General features: G+C 47.5%; 1 protein-coding gene across 1 annotated transcript in view; it reads right to left on the bottom strand.

The window, feature by feature from the left end:
• supt5h (SPT5 homolog, DSIF elongation factor subunit) overlaps window positions 1-22,329 on the bottom strand; it is a 102,892-nt gene that overhangs the window by 40,691 nt on the left and 39,872 nt on the right. Inside the window, exons 8-13 of the mRNA XM_079531537.1 lie at window positions 22,149-22,217; window positions 12,465-12,716; window positions 10,857-10,946; window positions 6,095-6,165; window positions 4,858-4,963; window positions 747-837 (exon numbers count right to left, since the gene is read on the bottom strand). Coding sequence (XP_079387663.1) covers window positions 747-837; window positions 4,858-4,963; window positions 6,095-6,165; window positions 10,857-10,946; window positions 12,465-12,716; window positions 22,149-22,217 — 679 coding nt within the window. The remainder of the gene's footprint in view (window positions 1-746; window positions 838-4,857; window positions 4,964-6,094; window positions 6,166-10,856; window positions 10,947-12,464; window positions 12,717-22,148; window positions 22,218-22,329) is intronic.

The raw sequence follows: 22,329 nt of genomic DNA on the forward strand, positions 1-22,329 counted from the left end.
CCAATCAGGTAACACTCTTCAATGTTTATTCATTGCTGCACTAAATGGCACATACTTTCCAACTATAGGTCAGGGGTGGGCAACTGGCGGCCCGGGGGCCACATGCGGCCCCCACCTTCACTTAATGCGGCCCGCATGTTAATATCAGAATACTGATATAGTATTGATTTCAGCTGTTTACAAACCCGCTTTAATTACTTCATGACTAGTATTAAATGACTATACTTAATTAATGACTAGTATTACAATGTTATTGTCTTTGTGTGTCCAATGTAGTTATGTTAACAGTTCATAAAGTTAACATAACTATAACTAAATGCATTTGAAATTCAATAAAAAGGTTACTTTTCAGGATTCCAATTCAAAAATAGCAAAAAAAATATTCCGGTTTTCAATTCAAATATAGCAAAAATAGCTGATCTATACAAGCTCAATGCGACGCGTTTTGAGCTTGTAGATCGGCTATTTTTGCTACGACAGTAATATGCACTCAACTGTGGCCCCTCTGGAGTGAGTGTAGAAATATATTGGCCCTCGCCATCGTCAAAGTTGACACACACACACACACACACACACACACACACACACACACACACACACACACACACACACACACACACACACACACACACACACACACACACACACACACACACACACACACACACACACACACACACACACACACACACACACACACACACACACACACACACACACACACACACCTCCATATATGGTCGTACCTGACTCAGTGACCACCTCCAGATCGATGCCCTCTGGTTGGTCCTCGAACTTCTCCAGCTCCGACAGGGTGGGCTTCACTCCGTCTGTGATCTGTTAACCAATAGAAACACCAGGATAAGACCATGTGATCTGTTAACCAATAGAAACACCAGGATAAGACCATGTGATCTGTTAACCAATAGAAACACCAGGATAAGACCATGTGATCTGTTAACCAATAGAAACACCAGGATAAGACCATGTGATCTGTTAACCAATAGAAACACCAGGATAAGACCATGTGATCTGTTAACCAATAGAAACACCAGGATAAGACCATGTGATCTGTGGGGGACCTTCACATGCCCGCAGGTTAATTAGAATACTGAATTATTATTGATTTCAGCTGTTTATTAATATAGAATTAGGTAATTCAAGCGGGTCATGTTTGCATGTTTGGAATTGTAGTTTAATGGGTATTAAAATGTTAGTCTTTTTTATGTCCAATATATTTGTATTTGTATATTGTATATATTGTATATTTGAACGTGCACACACCAAGTCTCAACAATATCATCACTGGTTGGCTTGTTATTGTGTTTTCAGAACGTCGTTGTTTAATGGTTGTGACTCAACACTCATCTCACGCCGATAGTAAGCAGCGCGCCATGTGGGTTGTGAAAGTGGCACCTCCAGGGTCCTCCGTATGGAAGAACAACTATTAAAACAGCTACCTCTAATGTTCTCATTGTTAAAATAAAATGCTATGACTTGTAACTTAAACAAAAACATAGTTTTCAACTTTGAAAGGAAACGTCTCAAGCATGCAAGTAGAAAGTAAAAAGAAATCACACCCATGTGAAATGAGGGGCGCTCTTATTGTACAGCATCATAAATGGCCATTTACTGCTTTTTATATAGAAATAAAATTGATATTATGCATAATTAAGTTCAGCCTTTTGGCCCTCCAATATATTTTCTGTTTCTAATTCGGTCCCTTGGGATAAATACTTGCCCACCCCTGGTCTAACTCATGTTGATTAGGTGATGTAAAACAAACGGTGCCAACACAAACATTAAACGTTAACAATAAAGAGACAATATGACGTAATGAGGCACATTATGACGTCATGTCCCCTTCATTGTCAATGTGTTGATTAAACAACCATTGAACTGAAGACAAACATTAAACCTGTATATAGGTAAAAAATAGCAAAATATAGCTGATCTACAAGCTCAGAATGTGTCGCAGTGCGACACATGCGTCGGCCAATCAGGGACCACCATTATGGTAAGAATGGTGGTCCCTGATTGGCTGTTGATGATGACGTAACTAAGGTACGTTTTCTCACAGCATTTCCACGCCCCCTTTTGGAGCTAGTGGTGTTATTTTTTCTGCGGTCCATATGCTTCCATGTTAAAAGAGGTATTGTCACAAACTACCGTTTTGTAAAGGTAAGGTTTATTCTACTTATTTGAGTTGTTTCTTCATATTATTATATCGGTCTTTGACATTTTAACATTAGGAAATGTACTTTCTCGAGAGAGAAAAAGTGTAAATGCTAATGGTTAACACATCTTGTGCCCAAGACGTCCGTGGACGTCTTGGGTATTACCGCAACGTGCAGGGCCCAAGACGTCCGTGGACGTCTGGGGTATTACCGCAACGTGCAGGGCCCAAGGCGTCCGTGGACGTCTGGGGTATTACCGCAACGTGCAGGGCCCAAGGCGTCCGTGGACGTCTTGGGTATTACCGCAATGTGCAGGGCCCAAGGCGTCCGTGGACGTCTTGGGTATTACCGCAACGTGCAGGGCCCAAGGCGACGTCTTGGGTATTACCGCAACGTGCAGGGCCCAAGACGTCCGTGGACGTCTTGGGTATTACCGCAACGTGCAGGGCCCAAGGCGTGACGTCTTGGGTATTACCGCAACGTGCAGGGCCCAAGACGTCCGTGGACGTCTTGGGTATTACCGCAACGTGCAGGGCCCAAGACGTCCGTGGACGTCTGGGGTATTACCGCAACGTGCAGGGCCCAAGACGTCCGTGGACGTCTTGGGTATTACTGCAACGTGCAGGGCCCAAGGCGTCCGTGGACGTCTTGGGTATTACCGCAACGTGCAGGGCCCAAGGCGTCCGTGGACGTCTTGGGTATTACCGCAACGTGCAGGGCCCAAGACGTCCACGACGTCTTGGGTATTACCGCAACGTGCAGGGCCCAAGACGTCCACGACGTCTTGGGTATTACCGCAACGTGCAGGGCCCAAGACGTCCACGACGTCTTGGGTATTACCGCAACGTGCAGGGCCCAAGGCGTCCGTGGACGTCTTGGGTATTACCGCAACGTGCAGGGCCCAAGACGTCCGTGGACGTCTTTGAAAAAGAAAAAATATATATTTTTTTTTTATACGTGGTTCCAAAGTTTGTGTTTTCGCCATTGAGAATGCATTTGGCGTTTAAATTAAATAACTCGGAAACTATAAAACATTTCAAAGTAAAAAGTTCCAGCATGTGTCTCCACTGTCAGCTGAATAAAAAAAGAATGAATGGATTTTCTAGGTGAAAGTGATTTTTGGGCAGTTTTTTTTGGGCTCTCAAAGTGTTAAATGACACCACTAGCTCCAAAAGGGGGCGTGGAAATGCTGTGAGATAGTCCTATTGGTCAATCAGGTCAATAACGGGTGTAAAGGGTTTAGAACAGCAGTTGTAACAGACAGTAGATTGTAGCAGTACTTGCACACTCTGCTTGTGCACAAGTAGGCCATGCATGGCCTCCTGGAGGCACCTCGACAGGAGGCCATGCATGGCCTCCTGGAGGCACCTCGACAGGAGGCCATGCATGGCCTCCTGGAGGCACCTCGACAGGAGGCCTCCTGGAGGCACCTCGACAGGAGGCCTCCTGGAGGCACCTCGACAGGAGGCCTCCTGGAGGCACCTCGACAGGAGGCCATGCATGGCCTCCTGGAGGCACCTCGACAGGAGCATGGCCTCCTGGAGGCACCTCGACAGGAGGCCATGCACGGCCTCCTGGAGGCACCTCGACAGGAGCATGGCCTCCTGGAGGCACCTCGACAGGAGGCCATGCACGGCCTCCTGGAGGCACCTCGACAGGAGCATGGCCTCCTGGAGGCACCTCGACAGGAGGCCATGCATGGCCTCCTGGAGGCACCTCGACAGGAGCATGGCCTCCTGGAGGCACCTCGACAGGAGGCCATGCACGGCCTCCTGGAGGCACCTCGACAGGAGGCCATGCACGGCCTCCTGGAGGCACCTCGACAGGAGGCCATGCACGGCCTCCTGGAGGCACCTCGACAGGAGCATGGCCTCCTGGAGGCACCTCGACAGGAGGCCATGCACGGCCTCCTGGAGGCACCTCGACAGGAGGCCATGCACGGCCTCCTGGAGGCACCTCGACAGGAGGCCATGCACGGCCTCCTGGAGGCACCTCGACAGGAGGCCATGCACGGCCTCCTGGAGGCACCTCGACAGGAGGCCTCCTGGAGGCACCTCGACAGGAGGCCATGCACGGCCTCCTGGAGGCACCTCGACAGGAGGCCTCCTGGAGGCACCTCGACAGGAGGCCATGCACGGCCTCCTGGAGGCACCTCGACAGGAGGCCGTGCATGGCCTCCTGTCGAGGTGCCTCCAGGAGGCCATGCATGGCCTCCTGGAGGCACCTCGACAGGAGGCCATGCACGGCCTCCTGGAGGCACCTCGACAGGAGGCCTCCAGGAGGCCATGCATGGCCTCCTGGAGGCACCTCGACAGGAGGCCTCCTGGAGGCACCTCGACAGGAGGCCATGCACGGCCTCCTGGAGGCACCTCGACAGGAGGCCATGCATGGCCTCCTGGAGGCACCTCGACAGGAGGCCTCCTGGAGGCACCTCGACAGGAGGCCTCCTGGAGGCACCTCGACAGGAGGCCTCCTGGAGGCACCTCGACAGGAGGCCATGCATGGCCTCCTGGAGGCACCTCGACAGGAGGCCTCCTGGAGGCACCTCGACAGGAGGCCTCCTGGAGGCACCTCGACAGGAGGCCATGCATGGCCTCCTGGAGGCACCTCGACAGGAGGCCATGCATGGCCTCCTGGAGGCACCTCGACAGAATAATAATAATAATAATAATCTCCTCACCACAGCCGACATGGCGAAGCTCTTGAACAGGAATCCTTTCCGACTGTAGCGATTCCCCTCGAAGATCATGAAGTCACCGTCATGACTCACCTCTCCTCCCAGAGACCTGGAAGACATGGAGTGGATTAATACACCTGTCCTCCCAGAGACCTGGAAGACATGGAGGGGATTATTACACGGGTCCTCCCAGAGACCTGGAAGACATGGAGTGGATTAATACACCTCTCCTCCCAGAGACCTGGAAGACATGGAGGGGATTAATACACCTGTCCTCCCAGAGACCTGGAAGACATGGAGTGGATTAATACACCTCTCCTCCCAGAGACCTGGAAGACATGGAGTGGATCAATACACCTCTCCTCCCAGAGACCTGGAAGACATGGAGTGGATTAATACACCTGTCCTCCCAGAGACCTGGAAGACATGGAGTGGATTAATACACCCGTCCTCCCAGAGACCTGGAAGACATGGAGTGGATTAATACACCTGTCCTCCCAGAGACCTGGAAGACATGGAGTGGATTAATACACCTGTCCTCCCAGAGACCTGGAAGACATGGAGCGGATTATTACACCTGTCCTCCCAGAGACCTGGACTGGAAGACATGGACCGGAAGACAATGATAATAAACTAAAAAGTCGCAATTTTTGAAAATTGCACAATGTATTTATTTAGCAAGCTTTGGGTCTACTGACCTATGAAGGAGGTCAGTAGACCCAAAGCTACTGACCTCCTTCAGGCATGAAGGAGGTCAGTAGACCCAAAGCTACTGACCTCCTTCATGCCTGAAGGAGGTCAGTAGACCCAAAGCTACTGACCTCCTTCAGGCATGAAGGAGGTCAGTAGCTTTGGGTCTACTGACCTCCTTCAGGCATGAAGGAGGTCAGTAGACCCAAAGCTACTGACCTCCTTCAGGCATGAAGGAGGTCAGTAGACCCAAAGCTACTGACCTCCTTCATGCCTGAAGGAGGTCAGTAGACCCAAAGCTACTGACCTCCTTCAGGCCTGAAGGAGGTCAGTAGACCCAAAGCTACTGACCTCCTTCATGCCTGAAGGAGGTCAGTAGACCCAAAGCTACTGACCTCCTTCAGGCCTGAAGGAGGTCAGTAGACCCAAAGCTTGCTAAATAAATGCATTGTCCGCAATGTTAAAGTTTACAAATCAATTTGGAAAAACTCAGTGGATAACATTGAAATAAAAAGCAAGAAGGTAGGGGTGTGTGTGCGTGTGCACATACCTGATCTTCTCAGCATCAAACAGCCTCTGTGCAGGTCTCTTGAACTTCTTCCTTTTGGCAAACCAGTCTTTCTACACACACACACACACACACACACACACACACACACACACACACACACACACACACACACACACACACACACACACACACACACACACACACACACACACACACACACACACACACACACACACACACACACACACACACACACACACACATGATACTCAGAGAATATCTAGCATACTGCCATTTCTCTTTCTAGAGGAGTTTTTGTGCGTTTCATAAACCACAGTGAAAGCATGTTCTACAACTGCCCGGAGGAAACCACCCAACTCCATTGTTTAGGTTTTTAAAAGTATTAAAAGGTGCTTGGGACAAAACCTCTTAACTCCATTTTGGGCGGGAACCCCTTTTGGTGTTTTAAGCATTATGTTATACTTTAGCTATTTAAAAATAGCAGATCTACAAGATCTACAAGCTACGAGCTTGTAGGTCTGCTATTTTTGAAAAGTCGTGAAAATGTGTGGCACAAATCTTTGAATAGATATTCTTCCGGAGCGAACATTTTGAACTCAAATATTAGCTTCTGAGAGGTCCCTGGAACTTCATATTTACAGATGGGGGTCGGCGGCCAATTACAGATCATTTCTGGGGTCCTTGACATGAAATAGTTTGAGCACCGCTGACATCAGGTCTAAATGGGTTAACTCCATTGGCCCACTGCGACAACCCTCTGTCGCATGCTTCTGCAGCATCGCATGCTTCTGCAGCATCGCATGCTTCTGCAGCATCGCATGCTTCTGCAGCATCGCAGCATCGCATGCTTCTGCAGCATCGCATGCTTCTGCAGCATCGCATGCTTCTGCAGCATCGCATGCTTCTGCAGCATGGCATGCTTCTGCAGCATGGCATGCTTCTGCAGCATGGCATGCTGCAGAAGCATGGCATGCTTCTGCAGCATGGCATGCTTCTGCAGCATCGCATGCTTCTGCAGCTTCTGCAGCATCGCATGCTTCTGCAGCATCGCATGCTTCTGCAGCTTCTGCAGCATCGCATGCTTCTGCAGCGTCGCATGCTTCTGCAGCTTCTGCAGCATCGCATGCTTCTGCAGCTTCTGCAGCATCGCATGCTTCTGCAGCTTCTGCAGCATCGCATGCTTCTGCAGCGTCGCATGCTTCTGCAGCGTCGCATGCTTCTGCAGCATGGCATGCTTCTGCAGCATGGCATGCTTCTGCAGCGTGGCATGCTTCTGCAGCGTGGCATGCTTCTGCAGCATGGCATGCTTCTGCAGCATGGCATGCTTCTGCAGCATGGCATGCTTCTGCAGCATGGCATGCTTCTGCAGCATGGCATGCTTCTGCAGCATCGCATGCTTCTGCAGCATGGCATGCTTCTGCAGCATGGCATGCTTCTGCAGCATGGCATGCTTCTGCAGCATGGCATGCTTCTGCAGCATTGCATGCTTCTGCAGCATCGCATGCTTCAGCAGCATGGCATGCTTCTGCAGCATCGCATGCTTCTGCAGCATCGCATGCTTCTGCAGCATCGCATGCTTCTGCAGCATGGCATGCTTCTGCAGCATCGCATGTTTCTGCAGCTTCTGCAGCATCGCATGCTTCTGCAGCTTCTGCAGCATCGCATGCTTCTGCAGCTTCTGCAGCATCGCATGCTTCTGCAGCATCGCATGCTTCTGCAGCGTTGCATGCTTCTGCAGCATCGCATGCTTCTGCAGCGTCGCATGCTTCTGCAGCGTCGCATGCTTCTGCAGCGTCGCATGCTTCTGCAGCGTCGCATGCTTCTGCAGCGCCGCATGCTTCTGCAGCATCGCATCGCATGCTTCTGCAGCAACGCATGCTTCTGCAGCATCGCATCGCATGCTTCTGCAGCGTCGCATGCTTCTGCAGCGTCGCATGCTTCTGCAGCATCGCATCGCATGCTTCTGCAGCAACGCATGCTTCTGCAGCATCGCATCGCATGCTTCTGCAGCAACGCATGCTTCTGCAGCATCGCATGCTTCTGCAGCATCGCATGCATCTGCAGCATCGCATGCTTCTGCAGCATCGCATGCTTCTGCAGCAACGCATGCTTCTGCAGCATCGCATGCTTCTGCAGCATCGCATGCATCTGCAGCATCGCATGCTTCTGCAGCATCGCATGCTTCTGCAGCTCATATTTCTATATCAGTGGTTCTCAATATTTCATGTCAAGGACCCCAAAAATTATATGAAATATGCCGCCGACCCCCCCCCCCCCCCCCCCCCAGAAGCAAAGACTTTAGTTAAAAAACTGAAACTCTGAAAGAATATATATTCAAAGATTTGAGGCACATTTTCATGATTTTTCAAAAATAGCAGATCTACAAGATCATAGCACGGCACGCTATGATCTTGTAGATCTGCTATTTTTCAATAGCTAAAGTATAACATAATGCTTTAAAACACCAACAGGTTCCCGCCCAGAATGGGTTAATAGGGCGTCGCAGCCCCGCCCCCTCGAGAGACCCGGAAAATAAATCCCTGTTCATTTTCCTCAAGACTTTAAAATAAATCCCTGTTCATTTTCCTCAGACTTTAAAATAAATCCCTGTTCATTTTCCTCAGACTTTAAAATAAATCCCTGTTAATTTTCCTCAGACTTTAAAATAAATCCCTGTTCATTTTCCTCAGACTTTAAAATAAATCCCTGTTCATTTTCCTCAGACTTTAAAATAAATCCCTGTTCATTTTCCTCAGACTTTAAAATAAATCCCTGTTCATTTTCCTCAGACTTTAAAATAAATCCCTGTTCATTTTCCTCAGACTTTAAAATAAATCCCTGTTCATTTTCCTCAGACTTTAAAATAAATCCCTGTTCATTTTCCTCAGACTTTAAAATAAATCCCTGTTCATTTTCCTCAGACTTTAAAATAAATCCCTGTTCATTTTCCTCAGACTTTAAAATAAATCCCTGTTCATTTTCCTCAGACTTTAAAATAAATCCCTGTTCATTTTCCTCAGACTTTAAAATAAATCCCTGTTCATTTTCCTCAGACTTTTCAGAAAGTATTTATTTAAAGGCGCTTAAACGCCGTCGTGACAAATCATAACAAACACAATTTTTCGGGCCGAACAAATAATTAGAAAGAAGAAAAAAACGGCAGGTTACAACACTTTCTTCTTTGTAATTATTTGTTTGGTCCAAAATATTGTGTTTGTTGTCATGATTTGTCACGACTCGAGTTGGCTTCGTACGACGCTTAAACGGTCTTTAACCCATTCTGGACGGGAACCTTTTTTGGTGTTTTAACTAAGCACTATGTTATACTTTAGCTATTGAAAATAGCAGATCTACAAGCTCATAGCGCGCCACCGAGTGGCACGCTATGAGCTTGTAGATCTGCTATTTTTGAAAAGTCGTGAAAATGTGTGGCACAAATCTTTGAATATATATTCTTTCAGAGCGAAAGTTTTTTCCTGGGCCTGGCGTCGTCATGAAAGGGGGCGGGACTGGGTCTGGCGTCGTCATGAAAGGGGGCCGAAAAAGGCCGATCTACACGCTCTCAATGCAGCACAAAAAAGATTGTTTGGTCAATCAATCAAAATTAGGTGAAAATCGAATTGAATCAAATGGCATCTTTCTGCAGTTTGATGGTTAGAGTGCACCCTGCAGTGAACAGAACACCCACTAGATGGCAGTGAAGTGCTTTAGAACGACAGCTTGGGTTTCCAAATAGACCTCCAGGATTAGTGTGGGATAATGAAGGGTTAACCCATGTTTAGACCTGGGAACAGAGTCAAATCTAATGAAGGGTTAACCCATGTTTAGACCTGGAAACAGAGTCAAATCTAATGAAGGGTTAACCCATGTTTAGACCTGGGAACAGAGTCAAATCTAATGAAGGGTTAACCCATGTTTAGACCTGGGAACAGAGTCAAATCTAATGATAATGAAGGGTTAACCCATGTTTAGACCTGGGAACAGAGTCAAATCTAATGATAATGAAGGGTTAACCCATGTTTAGACCTGGGAACAGAGTCAAATCTAATGATAATGAAGGGTTAACCCATGTTTAGACCTGGGAACAGAGTCAAATCTAATGATAATGAAGGGTTAATTGGGAACAGAGCCAAATCTAAGCTCCCAGTTTGTTTTTATTAGCATTAGGGGTTTACAGCCAACACGAGTTACTAAGGTAACCATAAGGTTGCCGGTTCTAACCCGGGCTCCCCCAGAGTTACTGCCGAAGTGTCCTTGAGCAAGACACTGAACCCCTAATTGCTCCCGATGTGCAGGTTGGTGCCTTGCATGGTTTCTTCCGCCATCGGTGTGTGATTGTGTGTGTGAATGTAATGCACAATCTATGTAAAGGTGTGTGAATGGGTGTGTGAATGGGTGAATGTAATGCGCAATCTATGTAAAGGTGTGTGAATGTGTGTGTGAATGGGTGAATGTAATGCACAATCTATGTAAAGGTGTGTGAATGTGTGTGTGAATGGGTGAATGTAATGCACAATCTATGTAAAGGTGTGTGAATGTGTGTGTGAATGGGTGAATGTAATGCACAATCTATGTAAAGGTGTGTGAATGTGTGTGTGAATGGGTGAATGTAATGCACAATCTATGTAATGGTGTATGAATGTGTGTGTGAATGGGTGAATGTAATGCACCATCTATGTAAAGCGCCTTGGATAAAGGCGCTATATAAATGCACCATTTTGTGTGTGTGTGTGTGTGTGTGTGTGTGTGTGTGTGTGTGTGTGTGTGTGTGTGTGTGTACCATGCTCATCTTGGCCTTGATGCGGTCCAGGTCTATTCGAGGGATCATCTTCAGAGAGATGGTGTTCTGACTGGGCTCCACGTAGTCCACCTGGGAGGGGTCAGGGAGGGGTCAGGGGTCAATCGTTTATCCTTTTAATACTCTATGGCCTGGACCTCTGAGCCGCGGCCCAGGGCAGGAAACCTCTTTAACACCCCGAACGCCCAGGACGAAGTTTTTTGTCCAAAAGACGAAGTTTATTGATACGAGAACAGATTGCATGGCTGTATAGCCCAGGCGCGCCTCCTGGGCTCTCCTCGGTGACTCGCAAGAGTGAGGCGTCATCGAAAAACTCCCTCCCCTGTTTAGCTGATGAAAACGAAAATCTTAAAACGTTCATAACTCACAATGTGTTAAATGAATGTAATGGATTAAATAGCCCTGGTCGCTCAATGTGTTAATGAATGTAATGGATTAAATAACCCTGGTCTCTCAATGTGTTAATGAATGTAATGGATTAAATAACCCTGGTCTCTCAATGTGTTAATGAATGTAATGGATTAAATAGCCCTGGCCTCTCAATGTGTTAATGAATGTAATGGATTAAATAACCCTTAATGAATGTAATGGATTAAATAACCCTTAATGAATGTAATGGATTAAATAGCCCTGGCCTCTCAATGTGTTAATGAATGTAATGGATTAAATAACCCTTAATGAATGTAATGGATTAAATAACCCTGGTCTCTCAATGTGTTAATGAATGTAATGGATTAAATAACCCTGGTCTCTCAATGTGTTAATGAATGTAATGGATTAAATAACCCTGGTCTCTCAATGTGTTAATGAATGTAATGGATTAAATAGCCCTGGCCTCTCAATGTGTTAATGAATGTAATGGATTAAATAACCCTTAATGAATGTAATGGATTAAATAACCCTGGTCTCTCAATGTGTTAAAATTAAACTGTATCTAAAACTAAGTGAAATGACAAAAAGCTTCATCTGTAAATGAACTGACACAATACTTACTGGAAAACAAACTAAAAACACTACCAAACCCGCTCTAACCATGAATTAAAGCTAACTGAATTAGGACATTACATTTACATTACAGTCATTTAGCAGACGCTTTTATCCAAAGCGACTTACAATAAGTGTATTCAACATAGGTAGGGAACAAAAACTACTAATCACCAGAAGTCTTTAGTGCATTTCCTGCAAAAACAAGCAACCAAGAGTATACCTAGCGCTAAGGTAAAAGTGCAATATATCAGCTACCTATTTCCTTAAACAGATGAGACAAAATAGCTAAATCAAATGAGCATGAGCTAAAACAATTAAGTGTATCGACTAAACAAGATCCAATAAACAATACAACAATAGAAAACAAGCGTTCGTACAACTAGTTAACAACAAGTAGGTCAGGCAGAGAGGAAGGGTAGTGTTTCCTGAAGAGGTGGGTTTTCTCACACACACACACACACACACACACACACACACACACACACACACACACACACACACACACACACACACACACACACACACACACACACACACACACACACACACACACACACACACACACACACACACACACACACACACACACACACAGCGTCTGACCTGGGCGATGTCATCCTTGTACAGCCCCCTCTTCAGGCGGACCCAGGACTTGGGCTTGAGGTTGGTGACCTCCTTGACCACCTTGAGAACGTCGGTCATCTCCTTGATGGGAACCATCTGCTGGTTCCAGAAGCCCATGCGGAGGTTCCCCACGCCCTCGATGGCCGCCTTCACGTGGGTCTGCTTGTACGACTCCACGTAGATGTAGCCCTTCACATGCTCTGGGGCCACTACGGACTTTATCTGGAGGGGCTGGGAGAGAGACACTGGTTTAGAGGAGAGAGAGAGAGAGACACAGCCCTTCACATGCTCTGGGGCCACTACGGACTTTATCTGGAGGGGCTGGGAGAGAGACACTGGTTTAGAGGAGAGAGAGAGAGAGACACAGCCCTTCACATGCTCTGGGGCCACTACGGACTTTATCTGGAGGGGCTGGGAGAGAGACACTGGTTTAGAGGAGAGAGAGAGAGAGACACAGCCCTTCACATGCTCTGGGGCCACTACGGACTTTATCTGGAGGGGCTGGGAGAGAGACACTGGTTTAGAGGAGAGAGAGAGAGAGACACAGCCCTTCACATGCTCTGGGGCCACTACGGACTTTATCTGGAGGGGCTGGGAGAGAGACACTGGTTTAGAGGAGAGAGAGAGAGAGACACAGCCCTTCACATGCTCTGGGGCCACTACGGACTTTATCTGGAGGGGCTGGGAGAGAGACACTGGTTTAGAGGAGAGAGAGAGAGACACTGGTTTAGAGGAGAGAGAGAGAGACACTGGTTAAAGGAGAGAGAGAGAGAGAGAGAGAGAGAGAGAGAGAGAGAGAGAGAGAGAGAGAGACTGATTAGGCCGCGCAAAATATTACTTTGATCTCCGGTTGCCGACCGACTCTATTAAATATGACTATTAAATATGACTCTATTAATAAATATGACTATTAAATATGCGACAGATGATTTTATTGGCATTTGGTGAAAAAAAAAAAAAAAAAAGGTCAAACTCCGACCGAGTCACTCAGACCAAAAAGGTCTTTATATATAGATATATATGCAGCCCAACCAAACGTAGCACACAGCTGCCCAAAGCCAACGTTGTTCAAGTTGTTTAACGACGTACTTTAGTTTGTCTTGCGCTGATTTGAATGAAAACACCGGGCGTGCAATTATACTTTATATACGGATCCCGACGACAGTGTTGAAAAGAAAACGAGCAAAGCTCAAATTAAATGAATATAAGAAGGTTTAAAGCAGTGTGTCCCGTTCTCCACACGGGGATAAAGAAGGTTTAAAGCAGTGTGTCCCGTTCTCCACACGGGGATACAGAAGGTTTAAAGCAGTGTGTCCCGTTCTCCACACGGGGATACAGAAGGTTTAAAGCAGTGTGTCCCGTTCTCCACACGGGGATACAGAAGGTTTAAAGCAGTGTGTCCCGTTCTCCACACGGGGATAAAGAGGAGGGCAAAGTAGGAGCTGTTTAGAAGGTTTAAAGCAGTGTGTCCCGTTCTCCACACGGGGATAAAGAGGAGGGCAAAGTAGGAGCTGTTTAGAAGGTTTAAAGCAGTGTCTCCCATTCTCCACACGGGGATACAGAAGGTTTAAAGCAGTGTGTCCCGTTCTCCACACGGGGATAAAGAAGAAGGTTTAAAGCAGTGTGTCCCGTTCTCCACACGGGGATAAAGAAGGTTTAAAGCAGTGTGTCCCGTTCTCCACACGGGGATACAGAAGGTTTAAAGCAGTGTGTCCCGTTCTCCACACGGGGATACAGAAGGTTTAAAGCAGTGTGTCCCGTTCTCCACACGGGGATAAAGAAGGTTTAAAGCAGTGTGTCCCATTCTCCACACGGGGATAAAGAAGGTTTAAAGCAGTGTGTCCCGTTCTCCACACGGGGATACAGAAGGTTTAAAGCAGTGTGTCCCGTTCTCCACACGGGGATAAAGAAGGTTTAAAGCAGTGTGTCCCGTTCTCCACACGGGGATAAAGAAGGTTTAAAGCAGTGTGTCCCATTCTCCACACGGGGATAAAGAAGGTTTAAAGCAGTGTGTCCCGTTCTCCACACGGGGATACAGAAGGTTTAAAGCAGTGTGTCCCGTTCTCCACACGGGGATACAGAAGGTTTAAAGCAGTGTGTCCCGTTCTCCACACGGGGATACAGAAGGTTTAAAGCAGTGTGTCCCGTTCTCCACACGGGGATAAAGAAGGTTTAAAGCAGTGTGTCCCGTTCTCCACACGGGGATAAAGAAGAAGGTTTAAAGCAGTGTGTCCCGTTCTCCACACGGGGATAAAGAAGGTTTAAAGCAGTGTGTCCCGTTCTCCACACGGGGATACAGAAGGTTTAAAGCAGTGTGTCCCGTTCTCCACACGGGGATACAGAAGGTTTAAAGCAGTGTGTCCCGTTCTCCACACGGGGATAAAGAAGGTTTAAAGCAGTGTGTCCCATTCTCCACACGGGGATAAAGAAGAGGGCAAAGTAGGAGCTGTTTAGAAGGTTTAAAGCAGTGTGTCCCGTTCTCCACACGGGGATAAAGAGGAGGGCAAAGTAGGAGCTGTTTAGAAGGTTTAAAGCAGTGTGTCCCGTTCTCCACACGGGGATAAAGAAGAAGGTTTAAAGCAGTGTGTCCCGTTCTCCACACGGGGATAAAGAAGAAGGTTTAAAGCAGTGTGTCCCGTTCTCCACACGGGGATAAAGAAGAAGGTTTAAAGCAGTGTGTCCCGTTCTCCACACAGGGATAAAGAAGGTTTAAAGCAGTGTGTCCCGTTCTCCACACGGGGATACAGAAGGTTTAAAGCAGTGTGTCCCGTTCTCCACACAGGGATAAAGAAGGTTTAAAGCAGTGTGTCCCGTTCTCCACACGGGGATAAAGAAGGTTTAAAGCAGTGTGTCCCGTTCTCCACACGGGGATAAAGAAGAAGGTTTAAAGCAGTGTGTCCCGTTCTCCACACGGGGATAAAGAAGGTTTAAAGCAGTGTGTCCCGTTCTCCACACGGGGATAAAGAAGAAGGTTTAAAGCAGTGTGTCCCGTTCTCCACACGGGGATAAAGAAGGTTTAAAGCAGTGTGTCCCGTTCTCCACACGGGGATAAAGAAGGTTTAAAGCAGTGTGTCCCGTTCTCCACACAGGGATAAAGAAGGTTTAAAGCAGTGTGTCCCGTTCTCCACACGGGGATAAAGAAGGTTTAAAGCAGTGTGTCCCGTTCTCCACACGGGGATAAAGAAGGTTTAAAGCAGTGTGTCCCGTTCTCCACACGGGGATAAAGAAGGTTTAAAGCAGTGTGTCCCGTTCTCCACACGGGGACAAAGAAGGTTTAAAGCAGTGTGTCCCGTTCTCCACACAGGGATAAAGAAGAAGGTTTAAAGCAGTGTGTCCCGTTCTCCACACGGGGATACAGAAGGTTTAAAGCAGTGTGTCCCGTTCTCCACACGGGGATAAAGAAGGTTTAAAGCAGTGTGTCCCGTTCTCCACACGGGGACAAAGAAGGTTTAAAGCAGTGTGTCCCGTTCTCCACACGGGGATACAGAAGGTTTAAAGCAGTGTGTCCCGTTCTCCACACGGGGATACAGAAGGTTTAAAGCAGTGTGTCCCGTTCTCCACACGGGGATACAGAAGGTTTAAAGCAGTGTGTCCCGTTCTCCACACGGGGATACAGAAGGTTTAAAGCAGTGTGTCCCGTTCTCCACACGGGGATACAGAAGGTTTAAAGCAGTGTGTCCCGTTCTCCACACGGGGATAAAGAAGGTTTAAAGCAGTGTGTCCCGTTCTCCACACGGGGATAAAGAAGGTTTAAAGCAGTGTGTCCCGTTCTCCACACGGGGATACAGAAGGTTTAAAGCAGTGTGTCCCGTTCTCCACACGGGGATACAGAAGGTTTAAAGCAGTGTGTCCCGTTCTCCACACGGGGATAAAGAAGGTTTAAAGCAGTGTGTCCCATTCTCCACACGGGGATAAAGAAGAGGGCAAAGTAGGAGCTGTTTAGAAGGTTTAAAGCAGTGTGTCCCGTTCTCCACACGGGGATAAAGAGGAGGGCAAAGTAGGAGCTGTTTAGAAGGTTTAAAGCAGTGTGTCCCGTTCTCCACACGGGGATAAAGAAGAAGGTTTAAAGCAGTGTGTCCCGTTCTCCACACGGGGATAAAGAAGAAGGTTTAAAGCAGTGTGTCCCGTTCTCCACACGGGGATAAAGAAGAAGGTTTAAAGCAGTGTGTCCCGTTCTCCACACAGGGATAAAGAAGGTTTAAAGCAGTGTGTCCCGTTCTCCACACGGGGATACAGAAGGTTTAAAGCAGTGTGTCCCGTTCTCCACACAGGGATAAAGAAGGTTTAAAGCAGTGTGTCCCGTTCTCCACACGGGGATAAAGAAGGTTTAAAGCAGTGTGTCCCGTTCTCCACACGGGGATAAAGAAGAAGGTTTAAAGCAGTGTGTCCCGTTCTCCACACGGGGATAAAGAAGGTTTAAAGCAGTGTGTCCCGTTCTCCACACGGGGATAAAGAAGAAGGTTTAAAGCAGTGTGTCCCGTTCTCCACACGGGGATAAAGAAGGTTTAAAGCAGTGTGTCCCGTTCTCCACACGGGGATAAAGAAGGTTTAAAGCAGTGTGTCCCGTTCTCCACACAGGGATAAAGAAGGTTTAAAGCAGTGTGTCCCGTTCTCCACACGGGGATAAAGAAGGTTTAAAGCAGTGTGTCCCGTTCTCCACACGGGGATAAAGAAGGTTTAAAGCAGTGTGTCCCGTTCTCCACACGGGGATAAAGAAGGTTTAAAGCAGTGTGTCCCGTTCTCCACACGGGGACAAAGAAGGTTTAAAGCAGTGTGTCCCGTTCTCCACACAGGGATAAAGAAGAAGGTTTAAAGCAGTGTGTCCCGTTCTCCACACGGGGATACAGAAGGTTTAAAGCAGTGTGTCCCGTTCTCCACACGGGGATAAAGAAGGTTTAAAGCAGTGTGTCCCGTTCTCCACACGGGGACAAAGAAGGTTTAAAGCAGTGTGTCCCGTTCTCCACACGGGGATACAGAAGGTTTAAAGCAGTGTGTCCCGTTCTCCACACGGGGATACAGAAGGTTTAAAGCAGTGTGTCCCGTTCTCCACACGGGGATACAGAAGGTTTAAAGCAGTGTGTCCCGTTCTCCACACGGGGATACAGAAGGTTTAAAGCAGTGTGTCCCGTTCTCCACACGGGGATACAGAAGGTTTAAAGCAGTGTGTCCCGTTCTCCACACGGGGATAAAGAAGGTTTAAAGCAGTGTGTCCCGTTCTCCACACGGGGATAAAGAAGGTTTAAAGCAGTGTGTCCCGTTCTCCACACGGGGATACAGAAGGTTTAAAGCAGTGTGTCCCGTTCTCCACACGGGGATACAGAAGGTTTAAAGCAGTGTGTCCCGTTCTCCACACAGGGATAAAGAAGAAGGTTTAAAGCAGTGTGTCCCGTTCTCCACACGGGGATAAAGAAGAAGGTTTAAAGCAGTGTGTCCCGTTCTCCACACGGGGATAAAGAAGGTTTAAAGCAGTGTGTCCCGTTCTCCACACGGGGATAAAGAAGAAGGTTTAAAGCAGTGTGTCCCGTTCTCCACACGGGGATACAGAAGGTTTAAAGCAGTGTGTCCCGTTCTCCACACGGGGATAAAGAAGAAGGTTTAAAGCAGTGTGTCCCGTTCTCCACACGGGGATAAAGAAGAAGGTTTAAAGCAGTGTGTCCCGTTCTCCACACGGGGATAAAGAAGAAGGTTTAAAGCAGTGTGTCCCGTTCTCCACACGGGGATAAAGAAGAAGGTTTAAAGCAGTGTGTCCCGTTCTCCACACGGGGATACAGAAGGTTTAAAGCAGTGTGTCCCGTTCTCCACACAGGGATACAGAAGGTTTAAAGCAGTGTGTCCCGTTCTCCACACGGGGATACAGAAGGTTTAAAGCAGTGTGTCCCGTTCTCCACACGGGGATAAAGAAGGTTTAAAGCAGTGTGTCCCGTTCTCCACACGGGGATACAGAAGGTTTAAAGCAGTGTGTCCCGTTCTCCACACGGGGATAAAGAAGGTTTAAAGCAGTGTGTCCCGTTCTCCACACGGGGATAAAGAAGAAGGTTTAAAGCAGTGTGTCCCGTTCTCCACACGGGGATAAAGAAGGTTTAAAGCAGTGTGTCCCGTTCTCCACACGGGGATAAAGAAGAAGGTTTAAAGCAGTGTGTCCCGTTCTCCACACAGGGATAAAGAAGAAGGTTTAAAGCAGTGTGTCCCGTTCTCCACACAGGGATAAAGAAGGTTTAAAGCAGTGTGTCCCGTTCTCCACACAGGGATAAAGAAGAAGGTTTAAAGCAGTGTGTCCCGTTCTCCACACGGGGATAAAGAAGAAGGTTTAAAGCAGTGTGTCCCGTTCTCCACACGGGGATACAGAAGGTTTAAAGCAGTGTGTCCCGTTCTCCACACAGGGATACAGAAGGTTTAAAGCAGTGTGTCCCGTTCTCCACACGGGGATAAAGAAGGTTTAAAGCAGTGTGTCCCGTTCTCCACACGGGGATAAAGAAGAAGGTTTAAAGCAGTGTGTCCCGTTCTCCACACGGGGATAAAGAAGGTTTAAAGCAGTGTGTCCCGTTCTCCACACGGGGATAAAGAAGGTTTAAAGCAGTGTGTCCCGTTCTCCACACGGGGATAAAGAAGAAGGTTTAAAGCAGTGTGTCCCGTTCTCCACACGGGGATAAAGAAGGTTTAAAGCAGTGTGTCCCGTTCTCCACACGGGGATGAAGAAGGTTTAAAGCAGTGTGTCCCGTTCTCCACACGGGGATAAAGCAGAAGGTTTAAAGCAGTGTGTCCCGTTCTCCACACGGGGATAAAGAAGGTTTAAAGCAGTGTGTCCCGTTCTCCACACGGGGATAAAGCAGAAGGTTTAAAGCAGTGTGTCCCGTTCTCCACACGGGGATAAAGAAGAAGGTTTAAAGCAGTGTGTCCCGTTCTCCACACGGGGATAAAGCAGAAGGTTTAAAGCAGTGTGTCCCGTTCTCCACACGGGGATACAGAAGGTTTAAAGCAGTGTGTCCCGTTCTCCACACGGGGATAAAGAAGGTTTAAAGCAGTGTGTCCCGTTCTCCACACGGGGATAAAGAAGGTTTAAAGCAGTGTGTCCCGTTCTCCACACGGGGATAAAGAAGGTTTAAAGCAGTGTGTCCCGTTCTCCACACGGGGATAAAGAAGAAGGTTTAAAGCAGTGTGTCCCGTTCTCCACACGGGGATAAAGAAGGTTTAAAGCAGTGTGTCCCGTTCTCCACACGGGGATGAAGAAGGTTTAAAGCAGTGTGTCCCGTTCTCCACACGGGGATAAAGCAGAAGGTTTAAAGCAGTGTGTCCCGTTCTCCACACGGGGATAAAGAAGGTTTAAAGCAGTGTGTCCCGTTCTCCACACGGGGATAAAGCAGAAGGTTTAAAGCAGTGTGTCCCGTTCTCCACACGGGGATAAAGAAGAAGGTTTAAAGCAGTGTGTCCCGTTCTCCACACGGGGATAAAGAAGAAGGTTTAAAGCAGTGTGTCCCGTTCTCCACACGGGGATACAGAAGGTTTAAAGCAGTGTGTCCCGTTCTCCACACGGGGATAAAGAAGGTTTAAAGCAGTGTGTCCCGTTCTCCACACGGGGATAAAGAAGGTTTAAAGCAGTGTGTCCCGTTCTCCACACGGGGATAAAGAAGGTTTAAAGCAGTGTGTCCCGTTCTCCACACGGGGATAAAGAAGAAGGTTTAAAGCAGTGTGTCCCGTTCTCCACACGGGGATAAAGCAGGTTTAAAGCAGTGTGTCCCGTTCTCCACACGGGGATAAAGAAGAGGGCAAAGTAGGAGCTGTTTAGAAGTGCGTTGAGTGTCTCGCCTTAGCCCATTTTGACCTGAGATCAGATTCTATAAATGGGACTAAATTTGATCGAGGACTGCCATTGGATTTTTTTTAATTTTCGTTTTTTTCATATCATTTGAAAGCAGGGAATCTTAGCTTCAAATTGACATATTGGTTGTTCAGTTTGACCCACTAGGAGATATGGCTTATAGAGTAATGTCTTGCAGAGAAACAGCAAGTTGAGAAAACAGGCTTGAAAGGTTCACTTCTGTGGACTCTAACATTACACCTAGCTACATGTTTAAGCATTTATTTCATATTTACATGTCTTCTGTGGTCTCTAACATTACACCTAGCTACATGTTTAAGCATTTATTTCATATTTACATGTCTTCTGTGGACTCTAACATTACACCTAGCTACATGTTTAAGCATTTATTTCATATTTACATGTCTTCTGTGGACTCTAACATTACACCTAGCTACATGTTTAAGCATTTATTTCATATTTACATGTCGATTTCAGCGCTGACACTTATTTCAGACATGCTCTAGTATGTGAAGAGTCTGCCTGTGCTATTAACTCATTTTTTCTCCTCTGGTGAAAAGCTGGATTTTGCGCGATGGCAGTCTCTCAGTCAAATGTGGTCACAAATGTCTTCTACATCCTGACAGTTTTCTGAAAAAGCTATGTTTTTATGTCAGTCGTTCTTCAATTTTTCAAAAATAGCAGACCTACAAGCTCGTAGCGCGCCACTCGGTGGCGTGCTATGAGCTTGTAGATCTAGCTAAAGCGTAACATAATGCTAACAGCAAAAGGGGTTCCCGCCCAAAATGGGTTAATATTCCATTCAGCCAAGACCGGTATCTGCTTCTGCTAAATCTCTTAACCCATTTACCGCTAGCATTAATTACAACCTCCGTCGCGTACTGCCAGGGTTTTATCGCGCGTAACCCTTACTTTGAAGAGCCAAATATCTGTAATCGCATTTTACTATGAAACCATTCCGTGTGTGTTGACGAAGCTGGTGCTTGTTCTCTCGGTCGGTGGTGGAAAAAGTGGAACGCGAGTACCACAGCCGTTGAAAACGCTTGTCTGGGACAATTCTACCCCTCCAATGTCGCTTCTGGAGATAAAGCCGTCTGAAAACAGAGCAGCCAATGTAAGTGGATGCGCGCGCATCTTCAAAATGGCCGCTGCCTGCCTGCCTGCCTCTCCCTCTCCCTCTCCCCCTCCCCCTCCCCCTCTCCCTCTCTCCCTCTCTCTCTCTCTCTCTCAGATTTATTTTGGATTTCGGAACCATTTTTTTGGAGAGCTCTACTGTGTGTGACGTTAGAGACACTGGTCAGAGAGACTAGCTTACTGTGTAGTGTGTGTGACGTTAGAGACACTGGTCAGAGAGACTAGCTTACTGTGTAGTGTGTGTGACGTTAGAGACACTGGTCAGAGAGACTAGCTTACTGTGTAGTGTGTGTGACGTTAGAGACACTGGTCAGAGAGACTAGCTTACTGTGTGTGACGTTAGAGACACTGGTCAGAGAGACTAGCTTACTGTGTAGTGTGTGTGACTTTAGAGACACTGGTCAGAGAGACTAGTTTACTGTGTAGTGTGTGTGACGTTAGAGACACTGGTCAGAGAGACTAGCTTACTGTGTAGTGTGTGTGACTTTAGAGACACTGGTCAGAGAGACTAGCTTACTGTGTAGTGTGTGTGACTTTAGAGACACTGGTCAGAGAGACTAGCTTACTGTGTAGTGTGTGTGACTTTAGAGACACTGGTCAGAGAGACTAGCTTACTGTGTAGTGTGTGTGACTTTAGAGACACTGGTCAGAGAGACTAGCTTACTGTGTAGTGTGTGTGACGTTAGAGACACTGGTCAGAGAGACTAACTTACTGTGTCAGTGAACTGGTAGGCGATGAACTTCCTCATCAGGGCGATGACCGTGGCGCGCTCCTCACCGATCTGAAAGCGGAAACGTAGACTGTGAGGACAGACATACCGTAGAGCACAGGGGTTCTCAACGTGTTTGGCTGGGGAGGCCCTCTGGGGAGGCCCTCTGGGGAGGCCCTCTGGG

This window comes from Electrona antarctica (assembly GCF_951216825.1).
Source record: "Electrona antarctica genome assembly, contig: scaffold_102, whole genome shotgun sequence".
In the NCBI taxonomy this organism is placed as follows: Eukaryota; Metazoa; Chordata; class Actinopteri; order Myctophiformes; family Myctophidae; genus Electrona; species Electrona antarctica.